At 44.2% G+C, this 27,273-nt stretch overlaps 2 protein-coding genes across 2 annotated transcripts in view; both read left to right on the plus strand.

Annotated features, from left to right (window-relative positions):
• MRPL53 (mitochondrial ribosomal protein L53) overlaps positions 1-6,470 on the plus strand; it is a 7,306-nt gene extending 836 nt beyond the window's left edge. Inside the window, exons 2-3 of the mRNA XM_034763182.1 lie at positions 2,839-2,951; positions 5,956-6,470. Of these exons, the coding sequence (XP_034619073.1) occupies positions 2,839-2,951; positions 5,956-6,083 (241 nt within the window). The 3' untranslated portion in view covers positions 6,084-6,470. The remainder of the gene's footprint in view (positions 1-2,838; positions 2,952-5,955) is intronic.
• A 10,928-nt stretch (positions 6,471-17,398) lies between these two features.
• On the plus strand, positions 17,399-25,405 carry LOC117873609 (fatty acid-binding protein 5-like). The gene is made up of 4 exons (XM_034763184.1): positions 17,399-17,619; positions 22,602-22,774; positions 24,141-24,242; positions 24,923-25,405. Exons 1-4 carry the CDS (start codon positions 17,544-17,546, stop codon positions 24,971-24,973), a joined length of 402 nt encoding a protein of 133 aa, XP_034619075.1. The 5' UTR covers positions 17,399-17,543; the 3' UTR covers positions 24,974-25,405.
• The last annotated feature ends 1,868 nt before the right edge of the window (positions 25,406-27,273 follow it).

Raw genomic sequence — 27,273 nt, forward strand, 5'->3', positions numbered from 1 at the left:
CTCACAGGGAGCAGCCCGTCCCCCCTATACCTCGCTCACAGGGAGCAGCCCGTCCCCCCTATACCTCGCTCACAGGGAGCAGCCCATCTCTCCCCATCCTTTTCTCACGGGGAGCAGCCCCACCCTTTGATTGCCAGATACTGGGACTGGAGGATGGGATGGATCACTTGGTAATTGCTCTGTTCTGTTCATTCCCTTTGAAGCATCTGGCATTGGCCACTGTTGGATGACAGGTTATTGGGTTAGGTGGACCATTGGCCTGACTCAGTATGGCCATTCTTATATTTAAGTTAAAATCTCAAATATTGTGAGAGTTGGCCAAGTTAAGATCCCGGCAAGATCTATGCAACCCCATTGTTTTCAGACTACTCATTTGGTGACACCTGTACAGATGTGTTCACTTGATTTGCACAAATATAATTTACATGAGTTTAGCAAACAATTGTTGATGTTGTAAAAGAAGGAATAGAATCTAGTTCCTCCTCGGATGTGCTGTCTTTACTACATTGATGAGTGTAAAATGCAGCAGTGAAAATTACTGTTACTACAATAAGATGATATGATTTACTATCAGTAAGCAGATATATGTCTGAACACTGAGGAGGCATTCTTTAATAGAAAGGTGCCATTTTTATTCGCTTTTCAGAGAAGAAAGGTATCATAACGAAGTTCCACAGGAAAGATATACTGTAACAAATGATCAGAAGATGGGTTGAAATACAACTAGTCTATCTTCTGCTTCTGTGTCTTTGGGTATGTCTACTCTACACTATGAGCTGGAAAGTGTAAATTCCAACTTGAGGGGACATATCTGCTGGAGCTGGGACTGAGCTAGCATGCTAAAAATAGAGTGTAGTAGTAGAGGGGATGGGGAGCTATCCACACTATGTAGTCTGAGACACTAAGCATGTAGTGGGTGGGTAGCCCTTCCTGCTGCCACAGCTACACTCAGTCAGAGCTAGCACGGGTTAAGTCTCCTGGAGCTAGAATTTGCACCTCCAGCTCAAAGTGTAGAGGTACTTACTAAGGCCTGCAAACACACATGTGCTTAACTTTACTATGCTAAGCACAGAGGCCCCAATCCTAAAGTCATTGAGGATCCATGTGAGTGCAAGGGTCAGCCCATGTGGCGTCAGCAGTAAGATTAGGGCCTTTGTTATTAGTAAGGCCCTACCAAATTCTCCATCCATTATGGTCAATTTCATGACCATAGGATTTGAAAATTGGTAAATTTCATGTTGTTAGATTTTTAAATCTGAAATTTCATGGTGTTTTAATGGGGGTCCCGACCCCAAAAGGGAATGTGTGGGAGGGTTGCAAACCTGTTTGTGGGGGAGGGTCATGGGGTTGCCACCCTCCCTTCTGTGCTGCCTTCAGAGCTGGACAGAGTGGGGAGGAGGGGGTGTGGAGCTATCTGCAGCCAGGAGAGATACCCAAGAGCATCCCTGCAGGGAAAGAGCAAGTTCTGTCCTGCCCCAGCCCTGCCCGGACTATCAGCTAGGAGCCCCCTTTGCTGGGATGCTCCCAGCAGCACAGGGAAGATTGGCTCCAACTCCACAAGCCTCTTCCAGCTGTGGGAACCCTCTGGGGCTGCTGCCTAGTTCCAGAGCATCCTGCAGAAGGGGAAGGCTCCCAGAGTTGGCTCTAGTTGTCCCCCCCAGCCCGCCCCCATTGCGAGGAATGGCTTATTTCATGGTCCGTGACGTTTTTTTCATGGCTGTGAAATTGGTAGGGCCCTAGTTATTAGTGTTACAATACTTACAAATAGTGAGGAAAAACACAATGCTGATGTTCTTTGGTAATTAATTGCCTGAAGTCCAAATAATTGTGCTTTTTCCATAACTACTTCACTACAGGAACATAAAACACAAATTTGGAGCAGATTTGAGGAGTTATTTTACACACACCCGCATGCGTGCATGTGCATACACACACAGTAATAGAGGTTAAGGCTAGAAGGAACAACCAGATCATCTAGTCTGACCTGTATATTACAGGTCGCCGCTGCCACCACCACCCACACACTACAGAGGAAGGTGAAACACAACCAAGGTCACTGCCAATCTGACCAGAGAGAAAATTCCTTCCTCACCCCACATATGGTGATGAGGTAGACCCTGAGTATATGAGCAAGAACCAGCCAGCCAAGCACCTTGAGAGAGAGAGAGAATGCTCCGTGCCACCTAAGAGCTCCGGCCCATCCCTTCCAATATCATATCTCCAGCTGTTGCCATCGCTGATGCTTCAGAGGAAGGCAATAAAAATAACCCACAACAGAATACATTGGTGTGCGTGCAGGGAATCCCTTCCTGACTCCTGCAGGTGACTGTCCTATCTTCAAAGGGACCCTATTAATTGAACTTTGGCCAAAATTTAAATGTGGAAAAACAAATTACACAAGCTTCAGCAAATCATTAGACATGTTACCATGGAGTTGGGGAAAAAATCCAATGGAAACAGATATTTAAACAAAATAAACATTTATCTGGACTCCAAATACTGAAACATTGACAACCTGAAAGTAAAATTAGTTATAAAGAAAAATAAAACTGATTTGATTGATAGCTGGGATAATGCAATCAATCAAAAAGAAATGCAGAAAGTAAACAAAATAGTGAAAAGCAAATTGGATTTTAAAATTTCTTTGTAATAATAATCTGTTAAAATGATCATGCAATCGAGTCTGCACTTATGGAACTCCTTGTAGAACTGGGGCAGTAAATATAAATCCTAATTGGTTTGTATTTTGGTTAGTTAGCAACATCAAACTATGTAAATTAATTGCAGAAATATGTTCAGTATATTCTTACTTAATCTATATTTCTTAAATCTTTTCAGAATATTTCTTCAACATGTTAACAGTAAAAAAGCTCGTGCCTCCAATACCAACTGTGTAGTGACAACAGATGTAAGACATGATGGATCTGAACCAGTTGTAGACATCATGTTTGGTAAGGAGTTTATCATTCATCTTAAAGGGAACGTAGCCTTTCTAGACTCACACTGGAAGATATTTGTGATTGTTTCCTGTAATTTGTATTTGTATTGACATCGCAGTTATGGATCAGAACCGTATTGTGCTAGGTGTTGTACAAACATGTTTTTGAGCAAAAGTAGGATGGAATCAGTCAGGTTAATGGATATGGAAGGAAATCATAAAAAATTCCGACTACTGGATTTAGAACTGGGAAGAAAGGGAATGCTAAAAAAAAAAAAAAAGAGATTGATTTCATTACAAACATAAAGTTCCAATACTTAAATGAGAGGTCTGCAAGTGGACCCTTGTACCTGTGCAGAGCCCTGTTGAAGTCAATGTGGCTCCATGATGCCACAGAGACCAGTCCACCTCTGTGCATCTCACTTGTAATATTGGAGTCATAGACTTCTCAGTCTTGAGAACTTAAGGTCTGATCCTGCAGCTACTTATGCAGTTGAGTAACTTGGTCATATGAGCTGTCCCACCTTAGTGGGACTACTCACATGTATAAATGTTTGCAGAAATGGGTCTACGAGATGTGCAGCCAGCTCTGTAGGCTCCTCTAACTTATACTGGAGGTTTCTGTCAACCCCAGCGCAGCCCAGATTTGAGGCACTTCACAAATCGCTTTAATCCGCCTTTGTTCTCCTCTCTCCTGAGCTTTACCTTCTGTTCTGCTGCCTTCTAAGAGGTCCAGCAGAGAACCCAGCCCATTAAGATTTTTCCTTCACTAATGATTATCTATTTGTTTTCCTTTTAAACTTTCATATTTTAATCGGGTCAGCTGTCATTTCTAGCGAACACTGCAAAGATTTAGCTTTGATATGTCAAACATATATATATTTTTCAGTGTCTTTACAGTATTTCCTTCCTCGTTTATTTCTCATCTTTATCTCTTGCCTGGGTATACTAGATGATGAAGCTCAATGCTGTGCAGAGCCTCTGCCAAAAGGGATTATTTTACTGGTGCCAGGAACTACTGCTCTCAATTTTTCACTTTCCCAAGGTGCTGAGCATGTTGCCAAGGAAACATTTCCAGTCCTTGCAGCCTGCGAACACAGGACCTCTGTCTGGGGATTGGTCCTACTTTGAGCAGGGGGTTAGACTAGATGTCCTCCCGAGGACCCTTCCAACCCTGATATTCTATGATTCTATGACCTGAACTTAGAAACTGCACAAGACAGTGTATTATGCTGCTGGGCTTGCTATAGTTTTTTTGAGGGATACTGTCAACTTGAAAAATCTAGTCACTTTAAAATTTAGTTACAATTAGTTTTAGGCACTACATTTTGTTCCTAGTTCTCCCTGACAATTTTTAGGTTTTAAAATGAAATTTTCCTAATTTTTAAAATGTTTGTTCTTACCTGTTTCTGTATTAAAGACACAAACGAACAGGGTAAACTGATTAACTTGATTCCTCTTCAGGGGATACCGAAACTGACTATACACAATATATAGTATAGTTGTAGTTTGTTGGTCTCGGGATACTAGAGAGACAAAGTGGGTGAGGTAATATCTTTTACTGGACCAACTTCTGTTGGTGAGAAAGCTTGTGTCTCTCACCAATAGAAGTTAGTCCACTAAAAAATATTACCTCACCCACCTTGCCTCTTTCAGATGTGGAATCCACTCCCTTAGGGCTGGTCTATACTACACAGGTCAATGTAAGGTAGCTTATGTTGACCTAATTATGTCAGTCTCTATACAACAGCCTTCCTCCTGCTGATGTAAGGCCTTGTCTACACTACCGCGGTAAGTCAACCCAAGTTATGCCACTCTAGTTACATGAATAACATAACTTGAATCGACGTAGCTTAGGTTGAGTTACTGTGGGTGTCTACACCGTGCTGCACTGATGGGAGACGCTGTCCTGTCGATTTACCTTACTTTTCTCGTTCCGGTGGAGTACTGGAGTCGACCGGAGAGCGCTCTGCAATCGATTTAGTAGGACTTTACCAGACCCACTAAATTGACCCCCGCTACATCGATCACATCAGTGTTGATCTCTGGTAAGTGTAGACATAACCTAAGTGCCCTACTACACCGTTATAACTCCACCTGCACGAGAGGCGTAAGGCTTATGTCGGTGTAGATAGGGCAATGCAATGTAAGGGTAGACACTGCGTTACTTACATCAGCTGTTGGCAGGAGCCATGAAACTGACAAGAAAGCAGGCAGCTAGAGTCCCGCTTCCCCCCCACTCCCCTGGAGAGCTGGGCGGCTGGACTCCGCTCCTGCCTGGGAGCTGGGGTGAGAATGGACTCTGCTCCTGGCTGGGAGCTGTGGTGAGAAGCCTGGGTGACTGGACCCTGCTCCCGGCTGCAAGCCGGGGCAAGAAGCCGCGGTCAGCTTCCCCCTCTCCTCTCCCCCCACCCCCTGCCTGAGTGGAGGGAGGGCAACCCACCGGAAGTCTGTGGGGCAGCTGGGCTCCCAGTAGGGAGCTGCCAGCAGAGCTGAGAGACTGGTCTCTCAGCCCTGTACACTACCCCTCTTAAGTTAGTGGAAGTGCTCCTGGTGAGGACACATACCACAGACCCAAGGAGGGTAGTGTGGAACTGTACCGCTACAGTAATTACAGCAGTGGCTGTAAGTCGACATAATATAGGTCGACTTACCTTTCTAATGTAGACATATCCTTAGAGTCCAAGTTTGCTGACTTTCAGAGAATAGCGTGAACTACTTTAGTAACACATCTGTTCTGAAACTAGATCATATATGGGGAGCTTTTCCTTATGTTTGGATGAGGCAGTTCAGGGATGGAGGCTGTTTTTGTTGTTGTGGGTAGTTAACTTTAATGTGTTCCTTGCTCTTAATGTATGGTATGCGCACAGATTCAGTGGTAATGGGTATATGAAATCATTGAATATTTTTAAGTAAACTGAATGAACTGAGTGTTTACACTGATTTTAGTTTGAATGTATGCTAAATTGTTTCTTATAACTTTATCACTTCTAAAACTTATGATCTTTCCTTTACAGCTGATGGAGACAGATTGATAATGAAAGGAGCCAACTTGACAGCAGCAGAAATGTTATCAGCTTTCAACTCCAGATGCATAGCAAAAGACCTTAAGGCAGAAGAGAAAACCAAGAAAAAGGGTGCTTGAAGATCAAAGGAACAATTATGTTTAAAATTGTTTAGGCATGTGAAAAGCAGCGAGCAGTTTTTGTCATCATAACTACATAGGAAACTTCACTAATAACTGACATGAAATCTTAAAAAGAGACATGGACAAAATGCTGGCCAATTCAACATACATATAAATATCAATTCATATAAATATATATTTTTCCTAAGGAAAGTATAATGGAGAAGCTAAAATCGTTAACTCTGGCAGGGTCGGCAAGTCTAGTATGCACAAATAAATTCCTCTAGCCATATACACAAATCATCAGTCTCTTGACTATGCACACACTGGATCAATGCCATGCCTATTTGTATATTAATATGAATAATGAAGATGAGCCTAATAAATTTGTTTCAAATGGAAAAATTAAGTTTAGACAGTGTTTTCAGCATACATGCTATGCACTGGTATCCAAAACTTCATTAGATGGTTAAACAATGTTATTGCTTTTAAAGTTAGTCAGTAAATATAAATGTGATGAATAAGTTTAAAATATTATCTAGATTTGCTGTCACTCAGCTACAGTATTTTAGACAAAATTCAGGACAGATTCTATAGTGTTCTACTTGTCTGTCACTAAGTAACTGATTTTGATTCAAGAATCTCTGAAGATTAATAACTGTTTAGTTAGCTCAGAAATTAAATCAAACCCACAAAATAAATAAGAATGTGGAAGACCCATCTTATAAGGGACTATCCACAGAGAAAAAGTGCAACTTGTTGTGAATAAGGGTGACAGAATATAGCCCAAAGTGAAAGATGAATTGGTGTTTTCAGTATTTTGGAGGGAGAGGTCATTTGCTGTGGTCCAGTTTTGTTAGTTTTTTTAAGAACAGAGTAGGCCTGATTCTGTGTGTTTTTTCCCCATATGCATAAAATCTGCAGAAGGAAGGACAGTTTTACCAGTACAGGTTTGTAGTTTGGGCCCATAGAAAGGAGAATGGTAAGGTCCATTAGGCTCGCTCTTATTTCAGAAAGATGGCAAGAGAAGGTAGTGAAAGCCTTTTTTTTTGTTCTGTGTACAGTGTTTAGCCCACTGAGGTCCTGGTCTGGGGCTGGGGCTCCAGGCGCGACCACAATGTGTGTCGTAGTAATGGATTTTTTAAAATTTACATTTACTAAATCACCTATCAATCCTTTAGGCATTGTACAGTTATTAAAAACCATGGCAAAAAGACAGATATCCTTAATACGATAAAAGGACTCGACTGCCCAAGTCATTTTAAAACATGGCCTTTATACTGATAAAATAAACTCAGTACATAACGTAGTAATCCCATAATAGTCAGAACCTTTCCTCATCCCACTTTGTGCAAACAAGCACATTAAAATAGATGAACGTACCCGGAAGGTTAACAAAGCTCAGCTTTGTCAGGCTAAAGGGGAAATGAGTTCCAGACGCACTGTTCTGTGGGGGGGGGGGGGGGCACACGGGGTCTCATCTCCCCCTCTCCTCCCCCCTGATTTCTGCCAGGGTTCACACCAGAACGTGGCTAGCAGCAGCCTTTCAGAACTACGGGAGGGAAGGAAGGGACGGGAGCTGCTTCCAGCCACAGGGAACGAGGAGAGGGGGAAAGGATGACCTGGCCTGTGTCTTTGCAGAGTTCATCTCTTCCTCCCCCTTACCCCCCATGGCTGGAAGCAACTTGTCCCTTCCTGCCCACACAGTGTCAAAAGGCAACTAACATCTCCAGGCTGCTGCTGGTCACCGACATAACCCAGCCCCCTCCAGTCCCCGGGCTACAGAGCGGGCAGGAAAGGGTTAAGCCCTAAGGACACATTGTGCACCAGGTCCCAGGGAACCTGACTGCGGGGGGCTTCAGCAAACCAGCCAGAGAGATGGCTCAGCAGAGGAGGGTGCCTAGGGGATAGAACAGCCCCCACTCCCTGGGGGCAGGACTCAGAGTGGTGAGGAGTAGGGCGGGTGAAGAGGGTGCTAAGCCCCTGCCGGGGGGAGGCGGTTGCTGTGGAGCCAGCAGGAACAGTCTGGAAATCACTTCCCCGCCCACTCCAGAGCTTAGCTGAAGGACTAAGAAGCTTCCCTGTGCCAGAGCTGTGCAGGGCATTGGCATATGCAGGGCTCGGCTTCTCCTGGCTAGTACCCTGGACTGGAGGGTCTTGGGCTGTCCTGGGGTGCCAGCCCAGCCAGAGGCAGTGGAGGAAGGAAGGAGCCTCCTGGCCAGGCTGCTGGTGAGCTGAGCACTCAGACCAGGGGCTGGTTCTCCGCACAGGGCTGGGAGCGGGACACGCCCCGCCAGGGGGGATATGGAGGAACAGTGGGGCAAAACAAGGAGAGTACAGCAAGAGGGGGAGCATGTAAAGGCTGATGGGTGGGTAGCAGAGGTGAGATGTAACCGGACGCCACCTGGCGCCTGCCCGTACTTATCAGCTGCCACAGTGTGCAGCCAGCGCTGGCCAGAAACAAGACAGGGGGCGGGGCCTTGCTGGTCAAGAGCCGGCATGCAGCGGGGGCTGTGCTGATGGACCAGAAGGGGGAGCGGCCGGCCCCGTGTGCTGCAGCTCCGCCCCACCACCAGCCTTGCACACCCACCCACATTGTCAGCCACTGGACCTCCCTACTGACTGCTGGTGGGCAGGAGGCTGGCGAGCAGGGAGGCTGATGGGGGGAAGCAAAAAATATGGGACAATTTGCCCATTTTTAAGAAAAAGTTGGGACACCTGTAGGAGGGCTTAAATACGGGACTATTCCTTTAAAAACGGGACATCTGGTCACCCTACATTTGATGGACCTGTGCTCTGATCCTTTATTTAAAACCCTTCATTTTATACCCAAATAAATTAATCCATTATTTGTTTCTGGTAGAGTTAATATGAAGATGACCATTGGGTGGGCTCAATCAGGGATCGGCAATCTTTGGCACACGGCCTATCAGGGAAATCTGCTGGTGGGCCGGGACGGTTTGTTTACCTGCAGCGTCATCCCTCAGCCGTGCCGCTTCCTGCAGCCCCCATTGGCCTGGAACGGTGAACCGCGGCCAGTGGGAGCTGCGATCGGCCGAACCTGTTGACGCTGCAGGTAAACAAACCGGCCCGACCCGCCGGCAGATTTCCCTGATGGGCCGTGTGCAAAAGATTGCCGATCCCTGGGTTAAAGTACATGGTCACCTAGGAGGTAGGACATGTTAGCTTAACAATGGAGTATGTATTAAATTAGGAGCACATCAATGTCTGTGGGAAATGATAGTCTGGCATTTGAGCTAGAGTGCTGAAAAAACTGACGATTGTGGGCTCAGTAAAAACTGAAAAATGTGGCACTTCTAATAGGGGATAAGAATAGTTAACCCTTAGGGTCCAGTCCTCCAAGATGCTGAGCTCTGCCTTTGAGATGCTGCGACTGTGAACTCCCATCAACATTAATATTGGGTGAGGTCCCCCAGCATCAGGCCCACCGGGTTTTTCATCTTTTGAGTTCTTTAGAGTCTGATTCTGTTCCTAACGAGGAAACTGACTAGAGATTATCTCAGCAAGGTCTCACCATTTACCAGTATAACATTCCCCCTCCCAAATAAATAGGGAATAATTTTGAAGGCATAATTTTTATTTCTCCATTGGAATAATTAATGGCACTGCCTTTTGACCAAGCCTTGACCGTATCATAAAATGTGACACAGAATGCTTTTTAAATTAATCGGTTGGCTAATTACAGTTTTCTACTACACCTCTGGACTAAAGGCTGCTATTGGGTAATCAGATCTGCACTGGTGGCCATGCAGAGTCTCAGAGACTTCACAGGGACTCTGCAGAGGTACAGGAATTTGCCTGGTGTAGCTATTGCAGGAGAGAGGCCTTTCTTACTGAAAAAAAGTTTAATCAAATGATCAAATTAAAATGCATTAATTTTTTTTTAAATGGTGTCAGTTGAGATTGCCAAGCTGACTGCTTAGGGGATATATCCACACAATTTTCATTAGTGTCAATGGGTGTTGCAAGGTTAAATCCCCTATTTGGTTTTGAAAATCTCAACCACTGATTTTGGCAATTTTGCCAAGCTATACTCCCACCTACATTTGTGCAGCCATGCTGCATTTGGAGCCATTCTATGCGGGCAGAATCTGGCCCCTACTATAATAGAAAGGCAGCTTGGGGGAGGAGCATGCATACCTTTTGATGACTAGTGCTAGGGTGGAATTTAAATTGCATTGACTGCAATCCCTGAGTTTACACCTTACAATTTAAAGTTTGAAATTTCTGACTAGATTCTTGATGGGACAAAAAAGCCAAAACAGAACAAAAAAAGCCAAATTTTCTCTAGATGTGGACCAAAGATGAAAACTTTCAGGTGTGATTTTTGATCACTCAAACGAGTCTCAAAGTGACACTTAAGAAGTCATTTCTTTAGGTTGCACATAAATACATATTACTGTATATACAGCAAATATAGGTCCTGAGGATCATTTTGTATATTCTTCTGCCACATGCAGCTTTGGGAAACCTGCCACCTAAGGGCAAAACTCTGCCTAGATATGGTGCCCATATCCAAGGGCAGAATGGGACACCAAGCTTTGATTCCTGGATATTGTTGGTGAGATAGAAAGCATGTAGTGTGGTTTGCAGATACCAGGGAGATTTTGCTGGGCACGGGGTTAGAGCAACCTTATTTTTACTTAAATCTTAGCAAACTGCATATAGATTGGGCCCTATCAAATTCACATTCTATTTTGGTCAATTTCACGGTCATAGGATTTAAAATATAATAAATTTTGTTATTTCAGACATTTAAATCTGAAATGTAAGGGCATTGTAACTGTAGGGGTCCTGACCCAAAAGAGGGTTGTGGGAGAGGTTGTGGGTATTGCGACTCATACTTCTGTACTGCTGCTGGTGGTGGCGCTGCCTCAGAGCTGGGCAGCTGGAGAGCAGTGGCTGTTGGCCAGAAGCCCAGCTCTGAAGGCAGCGCCATTGCCAGCAGCAGTGTAGAAGTAAGGATGGCATGGTATGGTATTGCTACCCTCACTTCTGCACTGCTGCCTGCAGAGCGGGGCCCTCGGCCAGCAGCTGCCACTCTCTTGCCGCCCAGCTCTGAAGGCAGCGCCACTGCCAGCAGCAGTGCAGAAGTAAGGATAGCATGGTATGGTATTGCCACCTTACTTCTGCACTGCACTGCTGCTGGGCACCTGCTCTGAAGGCAGTGCAGAAGTAAGGGTGGCAATACCATGACCATCCTTCAATAACCTTGCAATCCCCTTTTGGGTTGGGACCCCTAGTTTGAGAAAAATTCTGGTCTCCCCCGTGAAATCTGTAGAGTATAGGGTAAAAGTACACAAACAAATTTCACGGGGGAGACCAGATTTCATGGTCCATGTTGCATTTTTCACAGCTGTGAATTTGGTAGGACCCTACATATATATAAAACCCACTTCCCAGAGCTCAGACACTACTGAAATATCTGTAAACTAAAGTATAGCAAGAGTATTGACATGCAAATGTCAAGGGTCACACATAGCTTCACAATTCTCGATGTAGTATCATAGTACCTTTTGAACTGAGTAAGGTGTACCCCACATCAGCTGTGTAACCAGGGTCTCATGTTTCATCTTGTTAGCCCAGTGACTACACAGCTGGCAACAGAGTACCACCCAAACACAATAAGGAAATAGAAACAGTCAGCCTTGCAAAATTCTTCTTACTCACAAAGCAGGAGAGGTGAGTAACTTTTTTTGATGGCCTAGTATAGGGTCGGCAACCTTTCAGAAGTGGTGTGCTGAGTTTTCATTTATTCACTCTAATTTAAGATTTCGTTTTACATTTTAACGTTTTTAGAAGGTCTCTTTTTATAAGTCTATAATATATAACTAAACTATTGTTGTATGTAAAGTAAATAAGGTTTTTAAAATGTTTAAGAAACTTAATTTAAAATTAAATTAAAATGCAGAGCCTCCCGACCGGTGGCCAGGACCCGGGCAGTGTGAGTGCCACTGAAAATCAGCTCGTGTGCTGCCTTTGGCACGCACGCTATAGGTTGCCTACCCCTGACCTAGTAGAATGCTATTAGCTTTTTCACTGCTAAAGGGCAGGTGAATAGATTTTGTTTGTGCTGTTAATATTTTTGGACAATTTTGCAAGGCTCCAGTAGGTGCTGACCCACCTCACACCTACAAGGAGTCTGGTGTACAGAGAGTTTCGCCATTTCTCTAGACATATAATTAATTAGGGGAAAGGAAGTTCTTCTTTCTTACCCAATACAGCCCACACATAACACTATCAGATTGCAATTTTATATGGGTTCCTCCCAGATTAAGTAGATGGGCATTTTAATGAGGCAACGTCTGAGACAGAATTATGCCTCGCACAAGCCAGCAATATGTGTGGATGGCGAGAAGGTGCCCTGCCCAAGCAGCATCTATTGTAATTTTGAAAGACATTAATTCCTCCCTTGGCTGGAATGCAGGAGGTGAGACTATGGTCACATTAGAACAAACCTCATCTGCCTGTAATGCTAGCTGGCCCCAATTCCCAGCTCTCATTGCAGTCAAAGGCCATGATCTGTCTGCATCATACACAGGTGTGTGGTGTAGCGGGAAGGGCTCTTTGCATCCTTTCCCACCCTTCTGCCCTTGCAGTCAGTGATAAACAACAAAATTACTCTCCACCCTTACACAACTCAAGCAGGATCTGCCTATTTGGGGTCAACATGCTTCTGTACTATCCCTCTGTGGCTGTACAAACTGTCAAAATGGTGTCTCTAACTTTGGTTATGTATTTTCTTTGCACTGAATTTGATTCTATTCTATTCCTCTTGGACAATAATGATCGACTAGTGACACATCCAGAATTTCAGGTCCGTCACACTCTCCAAGTGCTCATCCTATCCAGATAGGAACTGTAATACTTGGCACATGGATTGGCCTCATTATGCTCCAATGTAAATGTACAGCTTTTCCTTCCCTTTGGATGTGGCTGGAGTGGAGAGGAAGCTGGCCAGTAGAAAGGGGCTCTTTCTAAGGTAGTCCGAACTTGATGCCAACCTGAACTCAGACTTGAATAGGGATTTATAGAGAGAAATCTGAAGAGAAATTTGAGTGGGAGCCAATGAGAGCTCTGCATTTCTGAAAATGCAGCCACTTTTATTTTGGTGCCTAAATATGGATTTAGGTGCCTAAATTCATTCACCCACATTTGATACGTTTGGCCAATATCAACACTATGTAAAGTAATTGTCGTCAGACACTACCGGTGTGGTGCTCTGCTCTGTTCAATGATGATAACAGTTGGCTGTGTGCGTGTGTTCCCTCTGTGTGCTGTCCCAGCTCTGCACAGATCGCTGGCACAGCAGATCTCGAGCGTACCGCCCAATGACCACAGACTCTAATAAGGTACAAAGGCACCTGGCCAGGTTTATTGTCAAATGAAACACAGTCTCTAGCTCCCCGGATCAGATGTCTACAGTTCTGCTAGTACATATGTGCTCCCTGACAATGGACCAGCTCAGTCAGGGGCGGGATTTGCCACTGCCCCCTAGGCCAGACAAAGACGTTCACTCAGGGATGCATTCTTATACACAGGTACAAACAGGTTACGCATCATTGAACGCACTGAGGTACAGCCCCTCTATGCATTAGGGAATTGTGTTTCTCCTGGTACAGGTTGGTTCGAACAAACAAGTCTATTCATCATACTGTCTATCCACTGTATTGTCCTTTCATATTATCTATCCATCATACTGTCCTTTTATACTGTATTTAGGTTAGGTCTGCCTGTTCCTTGTTATCTGTGTGGGATGTATTTGTACCAGGCTGTTCTGGTGCTGTCCTGGCATATGTTCATCTTATTAGTGCTTACATGTGTATACGTGCTTTTAGCAGCCTTCCTCTTGCCAGCTTCAGTGAGCAGGGCCTGCCTCTGGCTCACAGCCTAACTTTGCTTTATGCTAGCAACGTCTTGACCATTACTTCAGTTCAAGCCTCAGGCCTCATACCGGGCCTCTGATACCAAGGGTTTATGTCTCCAGTCCTCATCTTACTACAGTAATCAAACATAAATAATATGTTGTAGCGCAATGTACGTGTGTGCACAAAGATACGTCTACATTGGTCACACTTACTAAGTTTCTTCTCTTGTGTGAGATATCACCAGTTCCAGCAGTATTTCCCATGTCAGGGAAGTTTTTTTTAAGTCTGACTACTGGAGATATAGATACAACTCAACATTGCCAATCCCAAGCATTTAAAAATCAGTAGACTGCATTTCCCTAAAAAATCACAGGATTATCTTAAAATGCATTTGCTTTATTTTAAAAATGGGGACAATTTGTATTTACCCATAGTGCCTTAGAGTACAGTTGGGTTAGATTTTCAAGCTTTCTTTGCAAACTAGTGGGGCTAGACACTTTTTTAAAATGAAAGCTAAGATTCTCCCATATTCCCATGACTCCTGGAGCTGGCACTGTAAGAAAAACACCAAATATCATAAGACTTATGCTAAAATCACAAGAGTTGTCATCACTGTAGATACATGGGTAACTAGATCTCTAGCTGGATACCTAGATTTCAGGTAAAGGAATACTGTCTCACCACTAGATGGAAATAGAGTGTTTTCCATTCCCCTGTTGTATTGCCAAGAGGGTGAACCAGAAGTCTATGTGCACGTAAACCCTCTGCAGACAGGACTTCAGAAGTCCTGGATCAGAAATTAATATTTTGCAATGGTAAAGGCAGGATTTCTGCTTCTAGGGAGGCGTATACTGCAGACTTGTGCTCAGTCACAAGACAGAAGACTCAATGCTTCCCAATATATTAAAGATTGTGACTAACAGATGTTCTGTTTGATCTGTAATCAGATGGTTTTTAATTTATCCTTTTTGAAATCAAGACTATTAGACCGGCAGCACAGTAGCTGCCATGACATGAAATAGATGGCAAATAGGCTAATTTAAAACCCACTCAGACCCACTTGTGCAAGCAAGAAAGATCAAAGAGGAAGGAAGCTGAAGCGTTTATGTCTAAAGTTAGCTATTTAATGACAAGAAAACAATGTGACTTGCTTTTTTATGAGTAGACATTATTCACATATTTTAAAAAATAGGGTTACTGAAGATTAAGGAAATATAGAGCAGTAATTGACAATCCAGTGCCACCAGGAAGGGAATATTGCACTGCTTGTTTGGTTTATGGGATTGAACAACTGGATTTGTACAGAATCTTTTTTAAAAAAACCTGGTTGACTGCGAAAGCTGGTCAAAAAATGGGATGATTTTTTGGTGAAAAATATGTCTCTTTTTTCAATAAATAATTTGGAATTTCAAAATTTTCCAGCTAGCTTCAAGGATTAGCTTTGCTGCAAAATCTAATGCCTAAAGAGAGAACAAGACCAGTTGCTCCAACTGCACCAGAACAATTCAGAACCCTGACGTATCTTGGTGCAAAAACCTAGAACTAGCAAAGGGATCTTGCTGTGTTCATTCAATTTTTGATTCTCAACTTTAAATTCCATGGCATTAATAGAAAACAAGCGTAGCTGCTTCTACTGCACCCAAACACCCCAGACCCTGGTGCATCTTGAGGTTTGCTGGAGCAGGGATTTTTCTGGTCAAGTAGGAGTGACACCATGTGTTGTCTGTTTTGATAGCTTGGGGCCAAAAAAGTGGTAGGATCCAGCCACTCCAGAACTTGCATATGTATCTTTGGGGTGCCTTTGAGTAGGGATGCATTGGGATCTGTAGTTTTTAGTGGAACTGGAACAGTTGCACTCCTCTACTTAGCTGGTAGAATTTTGGGAACAAAAAACTAGCTTGATTCAGCAGGGTCGAGATGCCAGATACATGTTTTTGTGGTGCTTCTGTGCCACTTTGCAGCAGCTAATAGCTGCTATGTTTTGTCTATTTAGTAGAATTTGGGAGCATTGCCATTAAACATTGGCAAGGTCCAGGTATCAGAAATGCATTTTTCCAGTGTTATTAGGCTGGGATGCATGCGGGGTTCAATTTTTCCAGTGTAGTGGGAATGGCTATCCTTGTTTTCTATTTAGATGTAGATTGTAAGCTCTTTAGGGCAGGGACTGTCTACTATTCTGTATCTGTACAGTGCCTCACACAACCCATTCTTGGCTGATCTTCAGGCACTACCATAAAAAACATGATTAATAAGAAATCATACAGTTTGGTGGTTGGAACCAGAAATTGCAAAGCTCCATGGATCCAGGTGCAAAATCCAGGTTTTGCATCAGTTTGTGCTGGATTTTCTGATGCAGTAAGAGCAGCTACATTTGTTCTTTTTTTCAGGCATTGGAATGTGAGAGCCAAAATTAATAGGTAGCAGGTTTAAAACAAACACAAGAAAGTATTTTTTCATGCAACGCACTGTTAACCTCTGGAACTCTTTGCCACAGGGTGTTGTGAAGGCCAATACTATAACAGGGCTCAAAAGGGAGCTAGATAGATACATGGAAGATAGGTCCATCAATGGCTATTAGCCAGGATGGGCAGGAATGGTGTCCCTTGCCTCTGTTTGCCAGAAGCTGGGATTGGGTGACGGCATGGATGACTTGATGATAACCTGTCTGTTCATTCTCTTTGGGGCGCCTGCCATTGGCCACTGTCAGAAGACAGGATACTGGGCTTGATGGACCTTTGATCTGACCCAGTATGGCCGTTCTTATGTCCTTATGTTCAAAATTGAGTGGCTCTAGTAGGATCCATGCGCTAGAGTCTGCGTTTTTGTGGCATTCATTTGCCAGAATGCACGATGGTCCAGGTGCAGTAAGAGCAGCTAGACTTGTTTAGTTAGTCACTACAATTTAGAGTCTTACAGCCAAGATTTGGCTGGTTCCAGCAGGATACAGGGGCTGGATCAGGGTTTTTGCTGCACTGGTGCTGCAGTAGGCACCAGGGTCTGGACGCGTGTGTGTGTGCTGCACTTGTTCACTATAGTGATCGTGGGACACTTTGGGGCTTGGTAACACAAACTGGCAGGATCCATTCCAGACGGCTGTAGCGTTACCTTTTCCCCGGTGTGACGCTGTTAGGGCTGCAGATGTTCTGGGAGTGGGGAGCTGCGCTGGAAAACGCGGAGCACGTGCACTTTTCCTTCGGGCTCCAGTAACCAGAGCACTTGCCTTTGGCAAGGCGGCAGAAATGCAACCTCGTCTCCCCGCGCTATGCCGACGCTGCACACAGCAGCAGCAGCAGCAAGTCTCTGCTTGCAGGCGCTGACGGGGCGACACCTCGCCTGGCGCCCTCGGGCAGGCACTCTCCTGGCGGGAATGGCGGTGTGAACCTCACCCCGCTCTGTCCTCCCGGGGGCTGATGAGCTAAGGGGGCGAGGGCCGGGAGTAGGAACCCCTGACGTTGTCGGTCCCCATTGGTTCTCTCCCGCAGCACATGTTCAGGGGCATCTGGATAAAGACGCCTCTGGCCCACGTCTGCCTCCTACATCGTCCTCCAGCCTCCACCTCCTGCGGGACACCTCCTAGCGAGCCGGCACGATGAGCATAGACGATTTTGTAGGCAAGTGGAGCCTCATCTCCAGCGAAGGCTTTGAGGAGTACATGAAGGAATTAGGTAAGGAAGCCTTGGCGGGGCAGAGAGACCGTGTGGGATAAAAATCATCGCTCACCGTCTGTGGGTTTGAGGGAGGGGAAGGTAGGGGTGGCTGGCTGGGTGCTGGGGCTCTGTACTTCTGCTCCTGGATAGAAAATAAAGGAATGTCCCCCGCACTCTGGGCAGCGAGGACTTTTCATTCAGGATCTCCCTGGCTGTTAGGTTTGGGGGAAGAAATGAGGTTTGGTGGACTCTGATTTCTGTGACTATCTCCCTAAATCCCATTGTTGCTGGCTGCCCGCTGGAAGAAAAACCCTCTCTCTCTCTCTCGTATACGTGTGTGTAATTTATTTGTATTGTCTGTATAGTCCTGGATGCATGGATGGATGGGGGGGGGGTGGATGGGGGGGTGGAAAGGGCAAGGACCTAAGATTTAAGGTGCCCCTTCCTTGGCCCACCGGACTTAGCTCCACTATGTTAGTTCATCTGGGATCCAAAGCTTTGTGCCTGGTTTCTTCAGCTGCTCTGTCCAAGGTCTGCGGGGGCGTCTTGGTGCCCGATGCTAGGAGCCGCCTGGGAATAGGTTGCTAACTAAAGTGAAAGGAGACAATTCCCAGGGCGTCAACATAAAAGCAACCGTGTGACCTGCAGCAATGGTTTGAATAGCAAGAGTCTCTCTCCCCTGCTGGCTAAGCTGATGCTGGGCAGAGCACACTCTCATAGAGAGGGGACCTCTTGGAATGGTTTTGGTCCTGCTCTGGGGTTAGGGAAAGGGGAGAAGAACAGAAAACAAAATCTATCCAATATGGAGAAAATGAACGTGTGCATGTTAGTCTTTATTATACTGCACCTGAGATGGGTAGCGCCAATACATCTGTGCGTTCATTGCCTAAATAAAGCATCTGCTGTGAGGCATTTGTAACCTCTTGGTTTGCTGAATGTCTGAACCCCTGGGCCATAATTTGCTCTCAGTTCCACTGAAATAACTGAAATTCCTCCAGATTTTTATCAGTGGAAGTGAGAGCAGATTGGGACTCAGTGGTATATACACCTTGAATTTCTTATTGTTATAAACAAAGTAGCTTGCATATTATCTGGTTTGAGATGAGTTTTTGTGTTGTGCATTAAATCTGCAAAATCAGAGCACACTGGACTGAAACTGACTAGAATCACAGTTCCTTATATTAACATTTCAATAACAGATTGGAAACTTGTGTATGTGCACACATGCTTTCAGTTAAATGACAGTCTTTAGTGTTAAGAACAGGTGGGTAAATGATAGCATGAGAAGAGAATGGAGTGGGAAATCCCCAACTAGAACACACAATTATCAGCCTCTTCCTATTTTCTATTAAATTTGTGCTGTAATACTCTCACATGAATTTGTCTGATAGTATATTATCATAAGGGGTCATATCAATGCAGCTGCTACTGGGATACAAAATATCATTGAAAAGACTCTTTCTATTGCTAGATGTAAAATGTATCTGTATTCCTTAACAGTTTCAGTGGTAGCACCATCAGTTCACTTTCTATCCCAAGTATTTTCTTCCTGAATTGCCAATCTCAACTGTTCAAAAATCACAAGGGAGCCCCCTCCTCCCAATTCTGAGATTGGATTAAAAAACTGTTGGAGTCCTTTTAATTTTCCTTATGGGTTTTGAATCTTTTAGGGTCATGTTTTCAAGATGAGCTATGGGATATTCTGATGTGGGGCGCCCCCACTGAAGCTGTTCCCCGGTGGATAAACAATGAAAGAATCATTGGAGCAGGGGGACTGGGTATGCAGATAGCCTGGGGGGGGGGGTGTGGAAATGTACATTTGGCTACAACAGTTTAATGGCCTTACTGCAGCACAATGTGGTGTGATTGCTTCTTGCCAAGCCACTTGCCGTACTGACAGAAGACTGTACTGCAAGCCAGAGACAGCAAAATTAAAATTTAAGGTCAATTTTTCAAAAAACTCCCTTAGGCACTTTTGAAAATCCTACCCTAAGTCTTAAAGAACTCACAAAGAACTTTTTAAAAAATGATAAACTGTTTAATTGTTAATAAATTGCCTCATAACAAGAAAGTGCAACTTATGATATTATAAACATTCATAGCAAAGCAATACAACTTCCTGCTATGCAGCTTATAACATTAACCAAGAGTGAGCACAGGCAATGTTTGTTTTTAAAAAAAAATCTAAATCCAGATCTTAAAATTCAGACCTTGCAAAGACAGTCTATGTGAAGTACAAAATATAATAAATTCTTAGTTTGAGGTACAAGTCAACCACACACTTGAGAAATTAAAAAGTTAAAGTGAACACACTAGGTCCTTAGCTCGTGTCCATCTGTCTCCTCTCCCCATCCACCCCCAGAAAACAAGTGTGAAAAGAGATATCAGCCTGAATTCTGACTTATTTTTTATCACCACCCTTAATGTGTTTATCAACACTTTTTAAAAGAATACTTAGGATAGTGTAGGGCATATTTAGGCTCCACATCATTTTAGATTTTAAATCTAAATAGTTTGCAAGATTAAATGCAGATTTTGCTAGGAGTATAGTTTTGAAAGAGTGAATGGCTCTAAATATAGTCTACAAGGAATTGTTAGCACTTAACAAAGAGCTCCTTCTACGGTTCCTGTCCAGATGATCAGTTCTAAATATTACCTTCAGAGCATGTCTGTCCACAAGCCACAGATTCACATTTTCAGACCCCACCTACAATCTTAAACATTACAAAGAGTTGGTTCTTCAATGATACTTCCACTTCCACCTGTGTCATGATTGGGTCTCAAGATTGCTTGGCTTTTCTGCCTTCCTGATTGGGGGCCCTAACCACTGGACTTGTTTTGGACTACTAGTTTTTCTGGACTACAGAGCATAGGTGCCGACTCCGTGGGTGCTCCGGGGCTAGAGCACCCACAGGGAAAAGTTAGTCAAGCTCCCCACCCCACCCCGCCCCACCTCATCTCCTCCTCCGCCTCCTCCCCTGAGCATGCCGCATCCCCGCTCCTCCACCTACCTCCAAGTGCTTGCCGCCGTCAAACAGCTGTAGCAGGCTCCAGGGGGAGGAGTGGAATGTGGCATGCTCAGAGGAGGAGGCGGGGCTGGGGTGGGGATTTGGGGAAGGAGTTGGAATAGGGGCAGGAAGGGGGTGGAGTTGGGGTGGGGACTTTGGGGAAGGGATTGGAATGGGGGCGGGAGGGAGCAGGGCAGGGATGGAGTCAGGGCAGGGCCGGGGGCAAAGGGGGTTCAAGCACCCACCGGCGCCAGTAGAAGTTGGCGCCTATGCTACAGAGTCTCTTTCTCTCTCTCTGCTGCTTCCTCCCCTGCCCCCCCCCCAAATAACAGTTTCACTGAGTATAAATACTTATATAGTCATTGGGCCAGAGACAGAATGATTCTGTAGTACAGTGGTTAGAGTACCCATGTGGGATTCCCCTGGACAGTTCCCTTGCTCCAATCACTCTTTCATTATTTAGCCACAGTGGAACAGCTTCAACAGGAGAGTGGGCAGCCCCTATTCAAATCCTTTCTTCTCCCTGCCCTTCTGGCAGAGTGGGGAATTTAACCTGTATATCCCACTTCCCAGGCAAGTACTCTAACTACTGAGCTAAAGCTATTAAGTGGGCTTCTCTTCCTCCAGCTCTTTTGTGCACAGCAAGGCAGGCACCTAACTCATTCCTGCAAGAAATAGTTTAGGTGCTGGAGCCACCTGACTCCAGGCATCGGCTTTCTGTTCATGGATCACTATTGCTAAGCAAAGATAGGCACCTCCCTGCAGCCTGGACTTAGGCACCTATCTTGATGAGAGGGGAGGGGCTTAGTACACAACCCTCTCTTGAGCATCTCCCAATGGCTAGCTTAAGTGGCTCCCTGCCTAGCATGCTGGCTTTTGTGGATTGTATTTGAAGGCACCTGTCTCTCCCCATGCATTGTATTGGGAGCCTAAGTGCCTAACTCAGGCTTTGTGGATTGTAGCATGTTCCTGTGATTTTTTTTCTAGTTGTTGCAATACTGAGCATTGTAATGCCTTTGTGGATCCAGGCCCTTCTGTTTTGGATGCAGATCTCACCACAGTAATGTATGCCCTTATCAGCTTCATTTTGGAATGCTGCACTGTGCTGTATGTGAGGGCACTTTAAGATTATTCAAACTACAGCTACTACAGAATGCAGCTTCTGACTTACTTAATGATACTTCTTGCAGAAAGAATGTCACCCTGGAGCTCTTCATTGGCTTCCAGTTTATTGTTGGATGCAATTTAAATGGCTGATTAATAGCTGCTGTATAAAGCCCTGCATTGTGAAAGTCCTGAGTAACCCCAAAGCCTGAAACCTGTTGAGTTGGGTGAAGCACTCAAGCTAATGAGTCACTGGATTAATCAAGAGGGGGCTGGAGGCAAGGTGCTTTTTGATGAAGGGACCTCAAGTGCTTCCTTTAGTAGTGTGCTAAAGTCCTACTTTGTTGAATTCAAGTCATGCTCCAAAGCTCCAATTTTTCCCTTAAGCTTTTTTCTGCAGAGGGGAGTCTTCTAGGTTTTTTTTTTTAATATACTTTTGACATTTTACACACGTCTAGAGTGACAGCTGGGTGTTCCATAAGTAAGTTAGAAGAAATACATCTATATAATGAATATACATTTAATAAATTGTATATAAATATAAAAGTAGATTCATTTTATAGTTTGAAAAGTCAATTGGAGAACTTTTAAAACACAGTTCGCTTAAACTTGGACACAATCTTCTTGTAACACTACTTTATAGCTCTTATTTCCCCTTTTCCACCTTACATGTCAGTTTGTGTGAACGGAGATACTGCTTTTCAGGCAACCTGCAGGTCCTATAGGGGGAGAAATAGATTTGGTTTAGATCTCAGGAGCATTCAGGATGAATGAGTCTGCAAAATGAATTTCTCCTCCCTCGCCCTGTATAATTAAAAGGGATCCTCTCTCTATGTGGGCTTAGTGTTTAACTGTCTCCTCTGATATGCTGTTGCTTTTGCTCTGCAGGTGTGGGTGTGGCCCTGAGGAAAATGGGGAGCATGGCCAAACCAGATGTTTACATCAGCAAGGATGGAGATACAATCACCATAAAAACAGAAAGCACCTTTAAATCTTCACAGCTCAGCTTCAAGCTGGGTGAGAAATGTGAGGAAAATACATTAGATGGCAGGAAAGTTCAGGTTAGTACAAGAGGTTTTTTTTCCACTGAATACACCCAGTCCACTGGAGTGGCTGGCTTACAGATATAAAGGCTATTTAGGGACCCAGTCTCCCCCACTCCCTCATGTTGAGTAAGTACCCTGCTCTGTTGGTGGGTGGGGTACCCCTGTCATCACAAGCCCCATTGAAATCCATCAGTTTTTATGGACTAACCAGTCTACAAATGGTAAAATACTGAAACCAGATAAAGTCTGGTGTGTTTGGTTAATCATTTTCAGTTTGTATGGCCCCATGACGCACCTTGGGGTGATAAAACTGGCAGCCCTCCAGACCCATGTTAAAAATACCAAAGGCCAAATTTCAGTTTCATTGAAGTTAATGTCAAAAAAGCCTTTTGATTTTTAACAGGAGCAGGATATGGTCCTACAACTAATCTGATGACACAATCTCACACACTTGCGTAACAAGTGGAATAACCTATATAGGGAGTAAATTAAATGTAATTCAGATTCCATATTCCTCGTCTTTTCAAGAGTTCAAGTAGCTTCCAACTTGACTGATTAAAGGGACTATCCCTGGCAGCGCCGTATTCTTGCCTAGGCCGACAAATTTATAGGGGCAGAAGCTCCCCTCCGCGCCCCGCCCCCCTGCTCCAGCTCACCTCCGCCTCCTCTGCAAGCGCCCTGCCGTGTCCTGTTTCTCTCCCCTCCCAGCGCTTGCGCCGCCGAAACAGCTGTTTTGCGAGGGGGGAGGAGGGGGAATGCCGCGCGCTGGGGGGAAGAGGCGGGGATTTGGGGAAGGGATCCAATGGGGAAGGGAAGGGGCGGAGTTGGGGAGGGGGTTGGAATGGGGGCAGAAAAGGGCGGAGTTGGGGCGGGGCCAGGGCAGCAATTATTTCCCGGCCTAGGGGTGGCAAAATTATTAATCCGCCACTGATCCCTGGGAGGAGGTGGCGGAGGGTGAAGAAAGATTATTCACTCTCCATAGGATTCTCTCAGGCCAATTGCCAAGACCCTCCCACTCCTCACCTGTGCACTGGCAACACATCTGCCAAGTGCAAGATTCAGATGTAGATGATACAAAAAGCCAAAGCACATGTATGAGGAGATGAACTTAGCACACTAAGCAGGTCTTGTTCACTTAAATTGTGCATGCTGTCAAAGTCATGTTTCATGTATAAATGTGCCAAAGCAGTGACTGAACAAGTAGCAAAGTAATGGAAGAAGAAAAGGAGTCATGAGAAATGTAGAGTGAAATCCTGGCCCTACTGAAGTCAATGGCAAAACTCCCATTGACTTCAGTAGGGCCTTAGAGTATAGTGTGGGAGTGTATCACCTCCACTCAAAGAGACCGAGTAAAATATTTAAGTCCTGCTTTTCTTTGCAGACTCTTGTCACCTTAGATGGTAACACATTGACTCAGCTCCAGCAGTGGGATGGCAAGGAGTCCACAATAACACGGAAGATAGAGGATGGGAAACTGGTGGTGGTGAGTGCATTCCTACTTTCTGATCATTGACTACTGCAAGACTGTAGACAATAGCAGGAATCTAACTTTAAAAGAGACTCAAAATCTATTATAAACTGCCATCTGCATCCCTGTATTCTGCAGTAATTTAGCCTATATCAGGGGTTCTCAACCTTTTTCTTTCTGAGGCCCCCCCAATCTACTATAAAAATTCCATGGCCCACCTGTGCCACAACTGTTTTTCAGTAGATTAAAAGGCATTAGGGGGTAGCAAGCAGAACAATACCCCAGGGTCTTACGCCACAGGGAACCCTGTGAAGCTAAATTGCTCGGGCTTTGGCTTCAGCTTTCTGCCCTGGGCCCCAGTGAGTCTGCTGGTCCTGCTCTCTGGTTTATTTTGGTGGACCTCCTGAAAAATAATATATGGAGATATACCTATCTCATAGAGCTGGAAGGGACCCTGAAAGGTCATTGAGTCCAGCTGCCTGACTTCACTAGCAGGACCAAGTTCTGATTTTGCCTGCCCCAGTTTCTTAGGTGGTCCTCACAAGGATTGAACTCACAACCCTGGATTTAGCAGGCCAATGCTCAAACCACTGAGCTATCCCTCCCCCCTGCTTGTGGCCTCACAGAGGGCTTTGGACCCCTGGTTGAGAACCACTGGCCTATACACTACTGAATTATTTATTTATTTTTTCCAGGAATGTGACATGAATGGTTGCAAGTGTAAGAGAGTCTACCAGAAAGCATGAGGACATTGTCTCCATACTGGAGTTTGCTACAAACGAGCTCAGTTTAGCGAACAAAGCTCCTCTACTCTCCAGGTTTTTCCTTTTCCCTGTTTTGTAGTATTTCAATGGACTGCACAGCTGTGTGCAATCATATTTCAAAGCGATGATGTAACTATTCTGAACGGTTGTGGCTGTTAAATAAAATTTTCAGATATATGAAGTGGAGCTGTTGTCAATATAGTGGAATTTTAAAGATTTTCTTTTTCAAGTGAAGATTTATAAAAGCTCATTAGTTATGCAGGGGAGCCTAAAATCAGTATTAAATCACAAATGATGGGGATATCATCTCACTGGAAGAGTTAAGGTATAGTTAACAGCAAACTGCATTTTGGTTCAGATATTCATATTTCATTGATGATAAAGGTAATAAAATTGTATCAAGTGGAACAATCATTGTTATGGTGCAGAATCTTCCTAACCGCTTTAAGATAGTGCCTGTTGCAAAAGTAGTAGAATTGAACTGGTACAAACTGAGAGGAAAACTTCATCCATTGTGTTTAAACAGCTGAGCACACTTTTAGTTGGTTGCTTTCTGGTGAGAATCAACACCCCCCTAACCCAAATAGTCCGCTAAAAAGTTAAAAGCCTCAATTTTACTTGCTCAAAACATTTGGTAATGCAGTTTGTGCTTACAAGCGCAATAATAAATTATCACAAATATTAATGTCTTGGTTATTTTTTATAATTGGGAAGTGGTCAAAACAGATCCTGTGAAATTGTTGTTCTACAAACTGTAGATTGTTTAGTGCTATCAGACTAGACTAACTTTTTTCTGAAAGCTAAAACTGGCTGGTAAAATTTTTAACAGGATTCTAAATAGTAGGTTCAGAAGAATCTACAGCGTCATGTAATCTCTCTGCTTACATGTTGCAGAACTAATCACTACACTGATGCCTTAGCTAACCACTGCAAGTACTATCTGGTGTACTAACCAATTGTTCTATGTGTTAATGCTACCTAATATGGAACCTAATTTTTTCCTTTCATAAAAGATAAGAAGAAATGGCCTAAAGTTAACTTCTTATGAGTTTGTGAATAATCCCCTTTATTTACATTATCATCAGGTATTTATAGATGGATTGTAGTTCTCTCAAGATTATTTTCTAGATGCTTTCTTCATATGTTTCATATTTCTTGATGTGTTTTCTTGAACTGGCCCATCCTTGTATCATTTTGGTCCTTTTTTGTATTTTTCCTCAATTTTATTTTTTTTTAAGCTTCCCTAACCGGTGAAGAGGAGATTTCTGTATGATGTATTCCATCTGGTGTGCCAGGACAGACCGGTATTATTACTTTCAAGTTTATTCAGTAGCATTGGTGCCACATGTAGAAGCTATGACCCTGGATTTATGAAGTGAATTTCATCTCCCTGCACTCCACCCACATATAGGCCAAATACAACTCCTCAATGTGGGGGAAGTGAATTTCACCTCCTCTGCATTTGCCTCTCTAAGATTTTGGGCCAATAGTATAACATTTTTAAATACCAGTTGTGCACAGGCCTGTATTTGACATATTCTAATACTGGAAAGATGTTTTTATAAGTAACATGCAGATTTTGCCTCTGCCACATTTCTACAATAACTAGGTTATTAAACAGAAAGCTAATGTTGTGCCAATATGTAAAAAGGGTAAAGGCTAAAGAGGATGACCTTAAGCTCTTTTGTCTGACATCAGTCCTGGGCAAGATCAAAGAATGTCAGGGTTGGAAGGGAGCTTAGGAGGTCATCTAGTCCAATCCCTTGCTCAAAGCAGGACCAATCCCCAGACCCCTAAATGGCCCCCTCAAGGACTGAATTTACACCCCTGGGTTTAGCAGGCCAATGCTCAAACCACTGAGCTATCCCTGGGCTCTAGGAGGGTAGGGGGTGTGAGTGTCTGGGCTGGGGGGCGGGGGGCGCACAGCTGGACTTGGGAGGTGAGAATGTCTGGGCTGGGGGGGGCCCACAGCTGGACTCTGTGGGGGGAGGGAGCAGAGAAACAGGAAGTGGGTTGTCATATGTGTTTCTATAACTCCTTACTCCTGGGGGAATTTTTGTGTATGTGTGTATTGTTTCAGACATACTTGTGACTGGTATTTTGAAATAAATTACCAAAATAATTGAAACTGGCATGATTACATAATTTTATTTGTCAAAATAACACTTGCAGAATTTTAAAATATTGTGCATAGAACTTCTACATTTTTGGTGCAGAATTCACCCCAGGAGCAGCAACCACTGCTGGAATATTGTGTCCAGTTCTGCTTTCCACAGTACAAG

The sequence above is a fragment of the Trachemys scripta genome, chromosome 2 (genome assembly GCF_013100865.1).
Source record: "Trachemys scripta elegans isolate TJP31775 chromosome 2, CAS_Tse_1.0, whole genome shotgun sequence".
Classification (NCBI taxonomy): Eukaryota; Metazoa; Chordata; order Testudines; family Emydidae; genus Trachemys; species Trachemys scripta.

Excerpts from the sequence above, each read along its gene's own strand:
- LOC117873609 (XM_034763184.1), top strand. The coding sequence starts at position 17,544 with ATGAGCATAGACGATTTTGTAGGCAAGTGGAGCCTCATCTCCAGCGAA. Across the intron at positions 22,775-24,140 it reads TAGATGGCAGGAAAGTTCAG|ACTCTTGTCACCTTAGATGG; the intron begins GTTAGTACAAGA and ends TTTTCTTTGCAG. Across the intron at positions 24,243-24,922 it reads AGGATGGGAAACTGGTGGTG|GAATGTGACATGAATGGTTG; the intron begins GTGAGTGCATTC and ends TATTTTTTCCAG.